Source organism: Podarcis gaigeae (assembly GCF_964106915.1).
Source record: "Podarcis gaigeae genome assembly, chromosome: 1".
NCBI classification, from domain to species: Eukaryota; Metazoa; Chordata; class Lepidosauria; order Squamata; family Lacertidae; genus Podarcis; species Podarcis gaigeae.
In genome coordinates, this window is record NC_139678.1 from 22,945,642 (window position 1) to 22,964,314 (window position 18,673).

Below are 18,673 nucleotides of genomic sequence, written 5' to 3' on the forward strand. Positions count from 1 at the left end.
GAGGTTTTAATGTATTTTTAATCTCCATTGGAAGCTGCCCAGAGTAGCTGGGGAAACCCAGACAGATGGGCGGGGTACAAATAATAAATTATTATGCTGGATGCTGCAATAATATTTGAGCATCAGGCCATGTACACGTTACTGACTTGAAATGCAGTGAGGTTGTTTTCCTCTTCAGGTTGCATTTGCACCTAGCTGTACACATCGGAAGACTTGAGTGGTTTTATTTGTTTGTTTGTTATTCTGCCCTTCCTCCCAAAGAAGCCTTGGAGTAGGGACCTAACAGACCTTCTGTTTGCAAAGCACTATGTACATAAGTGGTGCTGTATGAACAAATACTTGATTTGTATTTGCATCGAAATCTATTACATTTACAACGTACAATTATACTCATTTTGCTCCCTGCAGTGGTTATTATATGGGCTATTCCTATTTCGGGACGCGGGTGGCGCTGTGGGTAAAACCTCAGCGCCTAGGACTTGCCGATCGTATGGTCGGCGGTTCGAATCCCCGCGGCTGGGTGAGCTCCCGTCGTTCGGTCCCAGCTCCTGCCCACCTAGCAGTTCGAAAGCAACCCTAAGTGCAAGTAGATAAATAGGTACCGCTTTATAGCAGGAAGGTAAACAGCGTTTCTGTGTGCTGCGCTGGTGCAGGCTCGCCAGAGCAGCTTCATCACACTGGCAACATGACCCGGAAGTGTCTTCGGACAGCGCTGGCCCCCGGCCTCTTAAGCAAGATGGGCACGCAACCCCAAAGTCGGTCACGACTGGCCCGTACAGGCAGGGGTGCCTTTACCTTTACCTTATTCCTATTTCACAGACAGTGCTGGCCTTCAGGGTGTGTTTTTTTTAGCACAGCATTTCTGATGCCCTCCCCATAATACAACAGGTCCCATCCATGCTTTCTCTGCTGCAGTTGTGATGCTAGCTACTGCCCTGGATCAAGCCCTTGGTCATGCCTAGTGCAAAACAGGAAACTGTGTTTTGAATGGGAGCTAAGTGGGAGTACAAGCTTCCTCCTGATTCTTGATTTCTTTGTCAGCATTTGATACCAACGGCCATGGTATCCTCCTAATCTGGCTTGGTGGGTGGGAATTGGGGGCCCTATATTACTGTGGTTCCAATCCTTCAGGACCAAGTCCAGAGAGCAGCATTGGGAGAGTAGCATTGGCCCCTAGCATGTCATGGATTTCTGCTCAGTATTGATCCAGAGCAAGGTATAGTTAGCAGAGCAACAACTTAAACATGTTGTAGGATTCCCAAAAATAGATCAGAGGCAATTAATATTTCATCCAGCAGAGCTTTACTGCTGCTGAAGGCAAATGAAAATTATGGTCACAAATCCAATATTCAGGATTGGCACTGTCCATAAGAAATCCAGTTGCTACAGGCTTAACATAAACATAAAGGTGTAAAGGTAAAGGTATCCCTGACCATTAGGTCCAGTCGCGGACGACTCTAGGGTTGTGCGATCATCTCTATCTTTTACTGAATGAAGCTAAACTAAGCTGAGGCAAGGAAAAGTCAAGGGAGCCGGTGTTTGTCCGCAGACAGCTTCCAGGTCATGTGGCCAGCATGACTAAGCCGCTTCTGGCGAACCAGAGCAGCACACGAAAATGCTGTTTACCTTCCCGCCATAGTGGTACCTATTTATCTACTTGCACTTTGATGTGCTTTCGAACTGCTAGGTGGGCAGGAGCTGGGACCGAACAACGAGAGCTCACCCCGTCTACAATAACTTATAAGTCTAAACCTTAACACTAAGCATACTATGTACAGAACAACACACCAGAAGGAAAAGAGATAGAAAGAGAAAAGTAAGGCTCCTTCTGGCCTTACTTTTTTAGTCAGCATGACCTTGATAACAGAACCAGTTTAAGCCAGCTGTACTCAGCTTCTCTGAAGGAATAACCAGTGCTTTGTTTCTGGGGGGATACAGGGGTAGACAAACCCCTAAACATTTTGTGAATCTAAGTTTGGTCTCATTGAGGGGCAGTATTTCAATATGAGTAGGAAAATAAGAGTACCCCTAAACACTTTTTTAAGGGAAAAATAGCACTGGGTGTAACCCAAACCTTCTGCTTGTTTCTTTCACACAGAGAAGCTTACAGAACCCTCTTGAATTTATTAGAATAGGAAAGATCTCAACACATCAGATCAATACTTTCTGCACTAGGAAATGCAAACTGACAGCAGCAATACTGGACTAGATGAAGAGGTTCCTCTCTGCTCTTCGGATGGCTGATTTGTAAAATTCCTTAAATTGTAAGAGAAAAATGTCACCAGATCACAGCTGTTTACCCTGCTTCCCCAATTTGCAGGAAATGTGTGTGCTTGACTCACTTGTGATTATCCTTTTACTGAATGCAGTTAAACTAAGCTGAGGCAAGGAAAAGCCTTTTCCTCCTCCAAGCTCCCACCAGGTGCCAGCTTGAGGCTTTCTGAGTGATCCGGAATCACAGCTAGTTATGCAACAGGCAGGGCCAGATGCCAGTACTTTGTTTAAGAAGGGAGTGAAAGGAGCTGACTGACGAGCTGGTGATGCCAGTAGTGACGTCATGTACACACCTCATGAATAGTCCCAGATCCACACACAGATATACTGCATACCTAAAGCCTCTTTATAAATTTAGCCATGTATAACAAACTAGCATGGACCTCTGTTGCATTTGGATACTATTATGAAGTCATTCAGAACAATTGTGTTCTACAGCCCTGCAAGGACTCTGCCACTTCATAATGGTGGGAGATTGCATGACAAAATTACAGCCCCATTTAAAAAAAAAACCTCCCTGCTCAAATACTGTGTGGTCTGTTGTTTTTCTTTTGCCTCTGAACCTTTTCCTTCACAAATAGTTTGACAGAAATATTAGGGGCAGTTGGCAAATGGGAGTTCTCACAAATCGCATACCAAGCACATCAGCTTTTATAAAAAGGTAAAGGGACCCCTGACCATCAGGTCCAGTCGTGACCGACTCTTGGGTTGCTGCGCTCATCTCACTTTATTGGCTGAGGGAGCCGGCGTACAGCTTCCGGGTCATGTGGCCAACATGACTAAACCGCTTCTGGCGAAATAGAGCAGCACACGGAAACACCGTTTACCTTCCTGCTGGAGCAGTACCTATTTATCTACTTGCCCTTTGACATGCTTTCGAACTGCTAGGTTGGCAGGAGCAGGGACCGAACAATGGGAGCTCACCCCGTCACGGGGATTTGAACCGCCAACCTTCTGATCGGCAAGTCCTAGGCTCTGTGGTTTAACCCACAGTGCCCCCCTATAAGCTTTTATAACCTTTCAGTTATTTTGAACAAGCAAACAAAAAAGCATTAATAAGAGGCAGTGGCAGACAAACTGGCACTTCTCAGCTAGGAAGGGGACACAGCTTCTAACCTCAAAGAATGGATAATATCTTACAACACATACTCTCCAACTCCAGTTTTCCTCAACTCTCCCATACACCATGGGGAGTGAGAGGTTAAAAAAAAACCCTACCATGAACTGTACTGATGAAGCCCATGGCTAGATAAGCAGTTTCCTATTCATGTCACCGTCAGCAGTCAATGCTATAGGGTGGAGCCAGAATGAGGTCTCTTGGCACCTGGGGCAAACAACATGAAAAGTGCCCCTAACAAACCCCATATTTTATTAAATAAAATATCAACAACAATTCACAAAATCATAGAATTATGGAGTTGGAAGGAATCCTAAGGGTCATTTAATCCAACTTCCTGCAATGCAGGAAACTCAACACATCCATGACAGATGACCATCCAACCTCTGCTTAAAAACCTCCAAGGAAGGAGAGCCTACCACCACTTGCTCCAAGTGCTGTTTATCGTTTTATTACAAGTATGTTTCCAAGTTTGGTGAAGACTCCGTGGATTTCAGGAGGTCTCAACTTGTTGCTGACTCAGAGAGAACTGATAGCACTTGGGTGTTTGAATCTTTGGATATCTGAGGACGTTTCTGCAGGATATAAGTCACACTTGTATTTTAGCACCAAATAATGTTGTTGTCATTTAGTCGTGTCCGACTCTTCGTGACCCCATGGACCAGAGCACGCCAGGCACTCCAGTCTTCCACTGCCTCCCGCAGTTTGGTCAAACTCATGCCGGTAGCTTCGAGAACACCGTCCAACCATCTCGTCCTCTGCCGTCCCCTTCTCCTTGTGCCGTCAATCTTTCCCAACATCAGGGTCTTTTCCAGGGAGTCTTCTCTTCTCATGAGGTGGCCAAAGTATTGGAGCCTCAGCTTCAGGATCTATCCTTCCAGTGAGTACTCTGGGCTGATTTCATTAAGAATGGATAGATTTGATGCAGTCCATGGGACTCTCAAGAGTCTCCTCCAGCATCAAATAATAATCTCACCTAAATGTTAATTTTGTATATAGTGTGCATAATGGCAATAATAACAACATTAATCATGATTTGGGTGCCCCCTTCACTCACAGGACCATGGGGAAAAGTTGCTTGCCCCACCCTTGTTTTGGCCCTGTTATAGAGCAAATGGATCACAGGCACTAGGCTGCTGAGTTTCAAGATGGGGTGAACTCCTGAGTCCAACAGCCAGTGGTGTTGTACAGTAGGAGGGGGGATTTTCTATGTCTCCGCATGACTTGTTGCAATCCCCAATTAATAATTCTATTAGTCACCATGAACCTTTCTTTTGCTAAACAAATATGGAACATAAACATGGAAGATGAGCAAGACGCTTGTATTAATTCCATTCTAAATAAGTGTTTTACTGCCACGAAAAGTTATCAGACTCTGACAGAATATAACACGTGTCTCTATTATCCTGCTCAGCTGGGCATAGGCAGGAGCAGAACTCTCTTCTCCCAAGTTGCCGAAAATGTTGTGCTTTGCTGCCACAAAGTGTCTGTAGTAGAGAACAGCAATGTTGTTGAGGAGCACACACACACATCCACACACCTGTTCAGCTAGCTGGGATTATGAATGCATTGAATTCTGTATCACCTGTGCACTCCACCAACTCTTTTTGTCCTAGTCACTTAAATGTGAGTTTTGCAGCAAACAGAGGGACATCTGGGTCTCCCTTCGTTAAGAGGGTGTTGGGGGTAGGCTACTGGCAGGCTAAGGTTGGTGGGGTGCCTGTAGCAGGTCACCATTGCATTGCAACCATCGTGTCCTAGCTGAAAGGAGCCCTAGGGAACTACATTTTCCAGGCTCCCTGCTACTGCAGATGTTGCTGTTGCTGTTCATGGGCCGTAGGTAGAGGCTCGTGAGAGAGCAGAAGTAAGACAAAGTGAGATGTTGATGTTGCTGCATGCTGTCCCACCAGAATAAAGTGACACATAATTGCCTCCCCCTGCTGCCTTTTCTCACCGGAAGACACCTCTGTTGTCATAGTTAATGTGGAATCTTGTCTGGTGAACCTGCTATATACTATTATCATCATCACTTTTAATTTGTATACCGTCTTTCTATTTTACAATACTCAAGGCAGTTTACAAGCTGAAGAAACAAAGAATGTACACCTTATAACAATCTAATGCCATACAAAAATGTGATAATAAAACATAGCTTTAAAATAAACAACCTACATCAAATAAAGTAACATTCAACAATTGTTATGCTGTTGTTTGCAAGCTGAAACACCCACAAAATGGATTAAAGAAATTTTATTTTTTTAAAGAAAATTGCTAATGGAAGTGATTCATTTTTATGACTAAGAAGGTGTTCAGCTAAGACAAGTTATTCAGAGACCTGAGTTTTTTCTTCCATTTGCTTACCAGTCTTTTATTAGCTTCCTCTCTGCCCTAGCTGGAGCTCTCACTGGATGGGTGGTTGAAGATACCCTCCTGGCGTTCACTTTAGTCTCGCAGCTGTGGAGGTTTTTGTTTTTGTTTTTAATTTGAAAGACTCCCACTTCATATAGCTGCATCCTATGTGGTTCTAGCAACAGATGAACTGAGGAAATTAACATGGAGGACAGGTCTCCTGTGTAGTTTTTGTATCAGAGCCACTGACCCTTATTTTTATGTGAGGACTATGGGAAGATTTCCACATAGCCTGTTCCAGCCACATAATTTTAAATTCTGAAAATCTATCCCCTGTACTAGCCCACAAGCATTGTGTGGACAGGCGGAGTCCCCCCCCCCAACTCCAGGTGACTCCTGAGTGGAATAATGACTCAAGACAACATGCTATGGGATTAAAATTGGCCACAACTTTATTAAGTTTCGGATGTAGGGAGACCTTGGCTCAGGCACTGGGCGTTTATCCTTCCCAGTCCCCAGCCGGGGATCTGGGAAACATCAGTGTTATCCAGAATGTGTGGGGATTGGGCTGGCTCTGGAGAACATATCTTCAAGCAGAGAGCCCGTCCTCTGTTTCGCCGCCGTTGGAGGGGAGAGCAATGACAACCTCTTGGTGTATGGCCAATGCCTCCCTTCAATACCCCTTTAAAGGGAAACCCTGGGATCACCGCCACAAGGGTGGTTCACCGCTTCCCGCACCCCCCCCCCCAATTTAGGAAGATAGACTAAAGGATTCCGCCCAAGGCCTGAAACCACCAAAGTTGTGACGTTTTGCTACGGGGAAGGCAAAACCTGCCAATGCAGGAAAATTCCTTTCTGGCCCTTCAACAGCAACCATGACGTAGCAGCGCCCGCATACCTGTGGAGAAGAGGTTAACCTGCAAAAGAAGAATTATGGTAACTGAGGGAGGGCAGGGTGGGAAAAGCTCTGGAGTCAACTGACGCTTCACAGGTAATATTCACCTTCTGCTGTGTTGGCAGGGTGGTCCCTCCCCCTACCTGGCCAATCCCCTGGCAACGCCTCCCCAGGCAGGATTGGGCAACTGGCTGAGGTAGGCAGAGACCTCCAGGTATCCAGCCTAGGGAGGGCAAACCAGCCCGTACTACTGGGAGCCACACTGGGATCCAGGGGGCTGCGTGCGACCATGCAAAAGGTGGCCCCCATTTTATGTGGGGAGCGGTCATTTCTGAAGCTGGATGAGTTTATGAGTCCTGCTGCTATTAGGAGTCACTGTGACGGAACTTGAACTCTTCCAACTGTCATCCTCTGGAACCCAGGATAAAAGCAAACAGTTGGCTGGCTCTCTTGGAAGTGGGAAAGATGGCTCAGCAAAACTGATACAGCCTTGGCAAAGAAGGTACTTTAAAATGTGAAGTGGTATAGAAATAGTTTAAAGAAAGAAAGAAATGCTTCATTTGGGCACAAGATAATGCCAAGTATGGCACCCCCATGCCAATAATACGCAATATCGCAATTCATTAATCTGATGAAGTATTCACTCTTTCTGTTTAATGATAATAATGATATAATTATCTATATAATTATTATTACAAGTTGCCAATATGGTGTAGTGGTTAGAGTGCTTTATAATATTATTAACGTTGTAGGAAGGACAAAGAGATTCTTTTGCATATATTGAGAATATTAAATAGGTCTTTGTTATTACTTTGGTTTTATCATTATGCTTGAGGCCTTCAAATGAGTTTTTTTTTAATGCAAAGACCCATATTTAGCTTTCAGTTGTTCTACCATATGTCTCCGTTGAAAAAACAGAAGAAATGGAGGTTGAGTATTATTGCTGCCTGTTCATAAGAAATAATTTGATCCTGCACAAATCAGTTGCTTATAGTTTAACAAAGTAGTCCAATTTTTTAAATCTATTATCTTTTCTTTTTTAAAAATATATATCTTTATTTTTAACGTTCATATCCTGCCTATTAATTCATTTGAGATCTGCACGGCATCTGTTTTGTTTGTTTGTATGAAAGTAATCCAGTCATACAGAGCAGGAATAGGGAACCTTTGTTTCTCCAGTTGACATTAGACTTCAGCTCCCATCACTCCTAGAGATGGTCACCGGTCAGATGAAGTAGTAGAGCAACATTAGGAGTACAAGTTCCACATCCCTCACAGAAACAAAGATTTGTAGAGTTGGAAAGGGACCCTGAGGATAGTCTAGTCCAACCCCCTCCAATGTAAGCATATGCAGCTGTTTCATAAGGGGACTGAATCCTTAAATCCAAGACTTTACTTTTCCCCAGTGGCATTCACATGTAGTAGAGAAAGGCAAGGCATTTAACTCAGGAGTGCATTTGCATACCCTCCAGCATATCTCCAAGGAAAATAGAGGGACATTCCGGAATCAAATCAGAAACCTGGACGGCTTCTGCAAATCCAGGACTGTCCCTGAAAAATAGGGACACTTGGAGGGTTTCCATCTGGGGTGGGAACTAAATCTTCTTTCTGCCCATAGGTGAACCCAATGCTTGGAACAGGAAGCAGGTTTCAGCTTGCAGTTTCCATAGCACCTAAGGGAACTCTTTGATGACCAAGCATGTTGCTTTTACCTGCATCCTTGTTGTCTTTCTTGATCACTGTATATATTGTGTGACTATTGGGGGACCAGCTTTATATATAGCTTTGAATTAAATGCACCTTTATATTAATTTTACAATTACAGATGGCGCTGTTGCAGCTTTATCTTGTGCTTGCCGCTGTTCTACAGCTTTCATCAGGACTTTCCTACAATATAAATAGTAAGTTGTATTTTACTTTATTTCACCTTCCTATTCTTGCATACAGGTTAGTTACTAGTGCACTGAATCTCGCAGCCATGCATTTGCATGTGCTGTGATTTGCAAAGGACTCCATAAAGATCAGAACTTTATTTTGCCAGAGTGATGTATCACTATAGGGCCCACCTTTCAAAGGGAAATGTGTGCACACAGTTTTGGGAACTGAATCCCATATTATTATTTTTTTACTGCAGCAGATGCAAGATGTTTCTTAAAAAAAACCAACATATTAAAGACCAAGAGATATTTGCTAACAATGTTGAATGTGTGTTGTCTAGGAGTCAAGTGAGCCACAGTGAGAGAGCTTGGAAAGATAGGTTAATTTGGTTGTCCAAACCCATGCAGTCTAGCCTTGGTTTAAAGATTACCATAAATATATTATTTATATTCTTATTGCCCACCCTAAACCCTACGTCTCTCAGTAAAACTTCCTTCCTGAGATTGTTAATAATAATGAATGTTGTTATTGTGGTTATTACTACTGTATTTTTTATTTATCACTCACAAAAGCCAATGCTATCCATATCAGCCCACAATTTCACTTTTGATTTGCGTTTTAGTATATTGAAGTTCTGTAATATCATCTTTGAAAATATTAGTGATCATATTTTTTTCTCACTCAGTGGGGAGCAATTCAAGTTTTTCTTGCTACACAGAAGATCACACTGTGACATCTAAGACAATTAAATTGTTTCTTTCAGATGACACTTTGGTAAGTTTCCAGCAATGTATTTCCAGTTGCAACTGAATGGGGAGTAGCTCAGCAAATACATTGGTACCTTGGTTTACAACCATAATCCGTTGTAAACCAAAACAGGTTATAACCCAAGGCACGCTTTCGCCAATGGGGTCTCCAAAAAAAAAAGAAAAAAGGGTTGTAATCCAAAAAAACGGACACGCACTTCCGGGTTTGTAATCCGAAACGGTTGCAAACCAAGGTACCACTGTAACGCACTTGTATTAAGGCAGCGGGGAATAACTTGCCAATGCACCATTCTTTGGTTCGGCAGAATAAATTAATCAATTCTTTTATTTTTTTCCCCCCAAATTTAGGAAAAGGAAAGGGAATGAGAAAGTAATTAAAATAAGGATATGGTAATATTATATAAATAAATACAACAGTAATAAAGAACTCATCGTCAGTTCACATTATGGATACCATAACCATTGGTGCATAAATCATAGAAGCTCATTTTAGTTCTCCAAATGTCCAGATAGATATCCACAAGAAGTTGATATCTAGATGACATATGTTTAAATGGATTGTTTGCTGTCATCACTAACTGAATCGGAAGCGGTTAGACTAAGAAGCTTAGCTAAATGGAGTGAAATATTATTGGTTGTTCAGACTCCCCTTGGATCTAACAACACTGTACGATATTTAAAGAATTTTTATTTATTCATAGGCATAAAAAAAACACATAGTATTGCAGTTTGTTTATTTAAATAAACAATAAAAGGATGTTCTAGCTTCTGAACTTGCTGCAGCTATGAATATAGGCAGGTAATTTCTTTTACATGCTGCAGGGCTAATGAGTTTGGAATCAGGATTCTCCCTTTCTTCCCTCCTTCCATATGAACAGCATGAACTTCATGGAGCTACATCAGGGGTTGCCAACCTTTTGGAGGGGGGGGGGCAGTGGGCACATTTTGAATTTGAAGGAAGTGCTGTGAGTGCCAGTCACAAAATGGCTGCCATGGGGAGTGTGGCATAACACATTCTGGCTGCTGTGCGGGGCATGGAAAAAACACAAAATTAGACACAGTACAGCCATTGCTGCTGCTCCCACCCGCTTCCTGAACAGCCTCCCCATGGTTGGCAAGCAAATAGGATGGACCAGCAGCCAAGAAGGGAAACCATCCCTGCCAGTTTTTGCCCTGTGCAAATCCTTCAAAACCAACCAGATTGTGAGGGGCATTTTTTCTCTTTTGAGATACAGTGGTACCTCGGGTTACATAGGCTTCAGGTTACATACGCTTCAGGTTACAGACCCCACTAACTCAGAAATAGTACCTCAGGTTAAGAACTTTACCTCGGGATGAGAACAGAAATCGTGCTCCAACGGCGCGGCAGCAGGAGGCCCCATTAGCTAAAGTGGTGCTTCAGGTTAAGAACGGACCTCCAGAACAAATGAAGTACTTAAACCGAGGTACCACTGTAAAACTTAAAATAAAAAGCCAGGAGAAGGTCTGGCCTGGTGAGGTCTCTCCCCTCACAGGTCTTCCTCCAGACATTGCTCCCTTATGAGGAGTCCCAGGGCTGGAGGGTAGGGCAGGGCAAGTGGAAGGAGGCCTGGCCTGGTGAAGAAAGCCTTGCCAACACTGCCTCAGGATATTGTCAGGGAAAGGAAGAGGAAAGATGGCAGGAAGGGGCCTTGGGGTGCAACAGAAGGTCAAACTTAAACATTTTAGGCGTTTTGGCTAATTAAACCATCTATGGCCTTTTAAATGTGTCTGTGGGGGGGTTATTGTGGGATTTTTTGCCATTATGTTATGTATCTTGTGCTTTTCAGGTATATTAATTTGTTAGATAATTATCATTTTCTACATTTTAACCCTAAACTTCCCAATTCTCCGTGGCACACTTGCCCATGCCAGCCAAAAGCAGGCAAAATCACTTGAGAGGGCAAGGGCAAGTTTGTGTCACACAGCGGTAAATTAATCAACACAGAGTCTTCTTTATAAACAGAATAAAACTTTTACTTGAAGAAAATAAACTTGTTCAGAAACAGCATAGTTTAAGAGCATACACAGAGTGCTCACAGCAGCTATCTTAGGCTTCAGAGAGGCACAGTTTTAGTTACTGATTAATTGGGAGTCCTGGAGCCGTTTGCTCTGTCTGCAACAGCTATACATTTACATACTGAGCTGAGACCGACTCTGATAGAGACTGCATTACAGACTGACGCACAGAGAGAAAATGGCTACTTTATATAGGAAGAATGAGTCATCACTCAAGATGAGTCACGTGTCATGATGAATTAGCAATTTACTGTTAGCAGTTACAGCTAGCAGGCTTGAAAAGATTGTGTAAGGCCTTGTAGGCCGTGCCTAGGCCTTGCCAGCTTCTGCCCTCAAAAACCTTTGTCTCATGACAAGTTGTCCCACAAAAACGAGGATTTCTGCCCACTTTTCCTTTTTGACTCCTTAAATAATTATTATTATTATTATTATTATTATTATTATTATTATTATTATTATTTTATACCCCACCCATCTGGCCGGGCTTCCCCAGCCACTCTGGACGGCTTCCAACCAAATATTAAAATACAGTAATACATCGAACATTAAAAGCTTCCCTAAACAGGGCTGCCTTCAGATGTCTTCTAAAAGTTTGGTAATTGTTGTTTGTTTGTTTGTTTGTTTGTTTGTTTATTGCAGCTTCCACTTTTGAAATCAATGCAGGTTGCCATTTAAAGTTTTAATAATTCCAGATGTTGTGGATTTGTGCTTCATATGTTAATCCTGGGTTTTCCCCCCTTGTTAAAGATTGTCCGCTGTCATTTGTATAATATTAATAAACCCGACACCGAGGAGAACAGACGGAAGAATCTAGTTCTTTTTACTTCAGTTGGTCTTGCTCCCAGCATCCAGATCTTCAACAGTACCTACTCCAAAGTCTTCTACTTCAAAATGACTCTGGTAAAGCATTGCGGAAGGGCTCATAGCACATCATTTACATGCAGAAGGTCCCAGGTTCACTTCCTGGCTATTTCCGGTTAAAAGGGATCAGGTAGCAGGTGGTCACCTCTGCCTGAACTCCAGACAGCCACTGTCACCAGAATACTTATTAAACAATGCCATAACATTCGGCTGGAAACTTACAGTGGTCCAAAGTGTAGCCCAAGGACCGCATGTGGTCCTCAAGACCTTTTTTGGTGGCCCTCAGCAACATTTGACACCCCCTCAGCCCTTGCATTGCCTTCCCAAAGCCGGCTAAGTGAGATGCTGGGTTTGGGAAAGGAGGCACGAAGGCTCTAGCAAGGTCCTGGAACCCTATTACCTCCTTCCTGAAGCTGGGAAAGCGCTAACTGCATCAAGGCAGTTTGTGGCCCACAGATTACATGGTCAGAGTACTCTTGCGGCCCACTTGGTATAAAAGTTGGGGCGGCCTGAGCTAGATCTGACTTGGTTTAAGGCAGGTTCCTGGGGTGGATCTACACTCATGGTTTTTAACGTTAAGGAAGGCTTAAGGAACCGTTTTAATAACCATATGGTAACATCACGTCCTACTTTTAACGTTCATAATACTTTATTAAAATGTGATACCAGAGGTTGCTGCAGAGCAACCAACAACTGGCAGTAGGGAGACAGCTGTTTTGATTTTTAAAAGAGGTAAAAAAAGAAAAAGAAAGATGCTTTATTTTACAAGTATGCCCTGTGATGTTTTGTAACGATATATCTAATATCGTTCTAATAACGTTAAACAAATCAGTGTAGATCCAGCCCTGTATCCCCTTTGAACTATGTGTGGTATTATATAATTTTTGAAAATGTGGGTTTTTTTGTTTTTATTATGTATTTAGTGTTTTTATATTGTGATTTTATTTTGTAACTGCCCTCAGATCTGTGGATATAGGGCAGTATACAAATGTAATAATAACGATAATAAGCAATAAGCAATAGAGTGGCAATTTTAACTTAACCTTTTCCTTAAAAGAATGCAAACCCCACATGAACTCTGCAAATAAATGCATGTGAAAAGCATTAGCAGGAATCAAGTATCATAGTCATGGAGCTTTTCCTGATGTGCTTTACATTGTTTCCAACAGTGTAAGGTGCCAGTGGCATTTTCTGTATTAGCAGGAGCCGGGCACCTTATTCTCTGGATCATGTTGCAGCATGCCAGAAAGGGGAAGTTTCTGCTTGCTCTCTGCTACTTCAGTGGAGGATGTCTACTGGTGGCTACTAGCAATGATGGAGGCGATGCTGTGCCCTCCATGGACCATGGATGCAATGCTCTGCTTCCACAGTGGGAGGCTGTATGCTTCTGAATACCATTTGTTGTGATCCGTAGGAGGGTCGTTCCATGTTAAGTTATCCAACTTTTATACCTCATGTCATCCAATTTTCTTCATATTTTGCACACTTGTTGAATGAAGAAAACTAAGTTTAAAACTTTTTTAAAAAATCTCAGCCCATTTTTTAGTTATGAGGGTTTGAAATTTAAAAAAATTGACAATTTTAGCCTTCCTGGATTACACAAAAAGCTTAAGAGCTCAGCCCAGAATTGAGGTACATCAAAGCTAAAAATACCAATTTCTTCAGAACCTCATGGGCTTTAATAGCACATGTCACATAATGGACTTACTTTAAATTTTAAATGTCAGCTAAAAAATATATTAAAAGTGATTAAAAAAAATTAATATGATTTTGAAAAACCCCAAAACATTGTATGGATTATTTAATATTTCTAAGGGCTACTTGCAAAATTTCATCTTGGGGTCTCACTGGGATCACGTGTATATATATATATATATATATATATATATATATATATATAGTTTTTCAATTGAAAGGTATCTGAAAAGCTTGTCAGGCTTTTCTTTTAAAAATATGTTCCAAAGCCAAGTGATAACTTTCTGTTGCACAATAGAATTAACACTTTGAAAGAATTCTTGTTAGTACTTCATTTCATGAACATTAACAACAAAATACATATCAAACCACTGTGAGAAACAGTTCTTAAGCTATGAGACTATCAGCTATGAAAATTCATAATTGGAAAATCAGTCCGCACAGTAGTTTACCTAAATGTATGTGACTCTTCAAATATTTAAGACTAAAAATCTTGGGTTGCCATTCTTTTTTTAAACAAAAGGGAGAAGGTGTGGATTCGTGGAGTATTGAAATCAACCGAGAAGAGTTAACATATAATACAGGTGAGAGATTTATAATTTCCACTTATTTATCGTCACAGGCTATTGATGCTTCCTTGTGTTGTTGTTGCTGTTTTTGTACTCACGTAAGGTGGTGAGTACATTTCATTTCAAAAGAAAAATTTCACACAAAATCCTGCTAGCAAGGGGGGAATTTGGAAACTTGGTAGTGAGCATTTGGCACAATCTCAAATGGTGCATAAGTAGTATACCAACTTCAGTGGAGATAAAGCAAGTTTCGGGATAATGTATATTGCATTTATTTTGACTGTGATATTTTTGTAACTTAAAACAAAAAACTTTTTGTAACTTGAATAGAAAAAAAATAGAAAAATTAATTGGCTAGAAAAAATATGCAGGGATGTACATTACTAAGAATTCAGTTGAAGAGCAGTTCACCATTGTAGACAAATTTGAGAAGAGCATGTAGTTGTCATCAACTTTGGCGATCTCTCGTAGCCAAGTAATATTGACGTAAGCATACAGCAATATCCACTTGTGTCTATCTGCAAGTGGAATGGGTTTCCACTTGTGCAACGAGTCTTTGCCCCCTGAAATTTGCTCCAGAGGGTTTGGTCGTGGGGATTGCAAGAGGGAGTAGAAAAGGAAACCCTGTTGTGCAAGCAGAGGCCTGTTTGCTTGACGTTGGATATCACCCTAAATACTTGTGTACTTATATGACTAATCTGTCTCTGTCTTTCTTGTACATGCCGCTGAAACAGATATTAATCCAATTGAGGAATGGTTTGTAAAATTTAATATGCATCATGGTTTAAATATGTTCACTACTACAGGAACCTTGTTGGATGTCACACGAGGTACGTCATAGCTCATAGGGTGTGTTTGCGGTTTTGTAAGTAATTGTGGTCTCGTGGAAATTAGCACGGACATTAAGTTTTCTGAATTCATTCATATGATATGGAATGTTTTATTTATATTCCGCTTTTTTGGCCCAAAGGCTCCAAAGCAGTAAACAACATTGATACATATGAATACAAAAGAATTGAATGATAAAATTGCAACACATAAAATATCTCAATCAAAACAAACTATAATACTGGCAGCATTTTGATAGCCACCATCATGAAAAAAGAGAGTATCCTGTGTGTGTGTGTGTGTGTGTGTGTATTTTACTAAGAACAGGTCTAAGGAAGGTACTCATTACTTGAAGTGGTCTCCTAGTACTCTTCAATTTCCAGCAGACTTAGACAACCTCGTCTCTTCTGTATGCCTTCACCCACTTCTGTATTTCCCCCTACCTTCCACCACAGTGATGGCAGTCCCATTCCCATCCCCCACCCAACCCTGGACCAGACTGATAACATCCCTTACTCACCTCCAAGGGTGTCTCCACAATTTTCAGAGATAGTCGCATATTTCCTTCACTCTTTAAGTAAAAAGCAGAAAGAATTTTTGCTTTCTTAAACATTAGTGCTCTCTTGCAGATCCTCTTCTTCAGTGGTATTGGAACCTTGGTGAATACCTGAATATTAATGATACATTGTCTGAAGTAGCCAGTATCCAAATAGCAAAAACTCCTTGTGCAAGTGATGTAGCATTACTTGGTCTGATCTATAAAACTAAAAATATAGGTAAGTATCTTGCATTTTTACATAATTAGCTGATCCACCAGCTTCATTTTCCGACTGGGTAAAGTGGGATGTAACATTTAAAAATAAGTATACTTGTTTACTCAGAAGTAAGTCCCATTGTGTTGACTGAGTTTCTCCCAAAAAGCTCAGCAACTTTTACTTCTAGAAATATGGCAACCCTAGGCAGCAGGGAAAGGCCTTCTTGCTGCCATGTGCTTTGAAAGGAGTAGAGGAGCAAGCTCCCCTTAGAGCTACAGGACTGAGGACATTCTGTTGTTCTCAGAGGGCCTGGTGCAGCTTTCATGGACAATTCCCTCTCACAGCAATGGAAAAGACTTTGTTGTTGTTGTTTAAAAAAAGATCATTTGCAGTTTTGCAAACCTTTTGCATCGCTGGCACTATTTTAGCTCAGCAAGCAATGACACTTGCATACTGAGCATTCAAAATAGTTGGAATAAATGGTAGGTATGCATTTTTTGAAATGGTAAGGTAAAGGTAAAGGTACCCCTGCCCGTACGGGCCAGTCTTGCCAGACTCTGGGGTTGTGCGCCCATCTCACTCAAGAGGCCAGGGGCCAGCGCTGTCCGGAGACACTTCCGGGTCACGTGGCCAGCGTGACATCGCTGCTCTGGCCAGAGCCAGAGCCAGAGCCGCACACGGAAACGCCGTTTACCTTCCCGCTAGTAAGCGGTCCCTATTTATCTACTTGCACCCAGGGGTGCTTTCGAACTGCTAGGTTGGCAGGCGCTGGGACCGAACGACGGGAGCGCACCCCGCCGCAGGGATTCGAACCGCCGACCTTTCGATCGGCAAGTCCTAGGCGCTGAGGCTTTTACCCACAGCGCCACCTGCGTCCCATTTTGAAATGGTATCCCCCCCCCAAAAAAAGAAACAATTAATTTGAATTATTTGCTCACTGGTTTGCTTGTTTTTAGTCAAATATGTGTGTGATGGTGAAAAGCATGACTGCTAAAGCATTTCGCTGAGAATCTCAGGTGGGAAGGAGAGGACAGGACACAACCACTACACTGCAGCGTATTCTACAATAACCACAGGAATACTCCAGGGATATGTTTGCAACTGTCCCCCACCACACCCCATACCGAACCACCTGCTTGTGCTTATTAACTTAGATATGTGGTACTAGTAAAGCAGGCAGACATGCTGTCTTTCAGTGTGTGCAAATAGGTTTGAGCTGAGTTTTTAAGGTCTGTAATTGTCTCTGTGGATACAGGGGTGCTTATTTCCTGATTTTGCTGCTGTCGGGGTGATAAGTTGTGCTTCTACCCAGGCTCAGCATATATTTGTAAATAAACTCAAATATCACAGAGAAACCTCCGAAGCAAACCAGCTACACTGCTGAAATTTCTGGGAAATATGAAGCTTTATAACAGTGTCATAAATACTGGTAGCCTGGCTTTATACTGTGATTCACTTTTCATGTAATGCATTGTTTTCTTTTGTATTTGTAGGACTAATTTTAGGATTGACTGACAGTGGATTTACGGGTGAGGATACGGTATGGTTTAACTTGTCTGCTACCATTTGTGCCATCTTGGAAAACGGTAATTCTTATTTTCAGTTGTTTAATTGACCCATATGCATTTCCTTTTTATTTGTAGCCTGTCTTACCCCAAGCCTTAGAACACGTTGCACTTTCATAGAATGTACAGGGTTGGTCCGAATATAGACTACACCCCTTAAATGAGATCTCTCAAAACATAGCTTCTCTATTTATAAGAGTGTCACCATAGACTGCACTCAGGTTTTATGTGAGCCAGATTTTTGGGGGAAGTGTGGCCTATATTCAGACCAATACAGTACAGTGGTGCCCCGCAAGACGAATGACTCGCAAGACGGAAAACCCGCTAGACGAAAGGGTTTTCTGTTTTGGAGGTGCTTTGCAAAACGAATTTCTATGGGCTTGCTTCGCAAGACGAAAATGTCTTGCGACTTCCTGCGGGATTTTTTTCCTTCCCCCCCTTTTTCTCAAGCCGCTAAGCCGCTTATCAGCTGATTCGCTAAGCCGCTAAGCCGCTTAACAGCTGATCCGCTAAGCCGCTTAACAGCTGATCCGCTAAGCCCACTAAGCCGCTAATAGCGCTAATCCGCTAAGCCGCTAATGGGCTTGCTTCGCAAGACGAAGAAAACGCAAGACGAAGAGACTCGCGGAACAGATTATTTTCGTCTTGCGAGGCACCACTGTAATTGTAGGTCTCAGAGTGAAGGTTGTGGTGTGATGTCCAGTTCAAAACCCTAGGATCTGGAGAGCCCTCCCTTATCCCTTTTCTTTGGACAGTGATAAGAAAGAATCTCTGCCTCCTTGGGTCCCAAATTTCAGCTTCTTGGATATGGGAACCCTCATCCCTCAGCATTTAGGGTCTTCTCTCCCTGGGGTGGGATTGACAGGTCAGATTCTACAGCCCGTTTAGGGCTTTTGACTGATGCCAGCCTTGAATCTGGCATGTTGGGCTAATGGTGCTTCCAGCTGTGGTTCCCAGGGTTGCCATTTTTTTTACTCTGGAGTGCAGACCCTCCAAGTGTCCCTATTTTCCAGAGACAGTCCCAGATTTACAGGAGCTGTCCCGGTTTCTGATTTGATCCCAGAATGCCCCACTTTTTCTTAG

At 42.3% G+C, this 18,673-nt stretch overlaps 2 protein-coding genes across 2 annotated transcripts in view; both read left to right on the forward strand.

Annotated features, from left to right (window-relative positions):
- Nucleotides 1-7,048: 7,048 nt before the first annotated feature.
- LOC310841298 (cation channel sperm-associated auxiliary subunit beta-like) overlaps nt 7,049-18,673 on the forward strand; it is a 105,436-nt gene continuing 93,811 nt past the window's right edge. Inside the window, exon 1 of the mRNA XM_083731935.1 lies at nt 7,049-7,137. The gene's annotated coding sequence lies outside the window, so the exon portion shown is untranslated. The remainder of the gene's footprint in view (nt 7,138-18,673) is intronic.
- The window catches only part of LOC310841450 (cation channel sperm-associated auxiliary subunit beta-like), a 50,303-nt gene continuing 41,886 nt past the window's right edge, over nt 10,257-18,673 (forward strand). The window contains exons 1-6 of the mRNA XM_083732558.1: nt 10,257-10,483; nt 12,065-12,217; nt 14,397-14,457; nt 15,177-15,272; nt 15,900-16,046; nt 17,519-17,611. Of these exons, the coding sequence (XP_083588684.1) occupies nt 10,388-10,483; nt 12,065-12,217; nt 14,397-14,457; nt 15,177-15,272; nt 15,900-16,046; nt 17,519-17,611 (646 nt within the window). The 5' untranslated portion in view covers nt 10,257-10,387. The remainder of the gene's footprint in view (nt 10,484-12,064; nt 12,218-14,396; nt 14,458-15,176; nt 15,273-15,899; nt 16,047-17,518; nt 17,612-18,673) is intronic.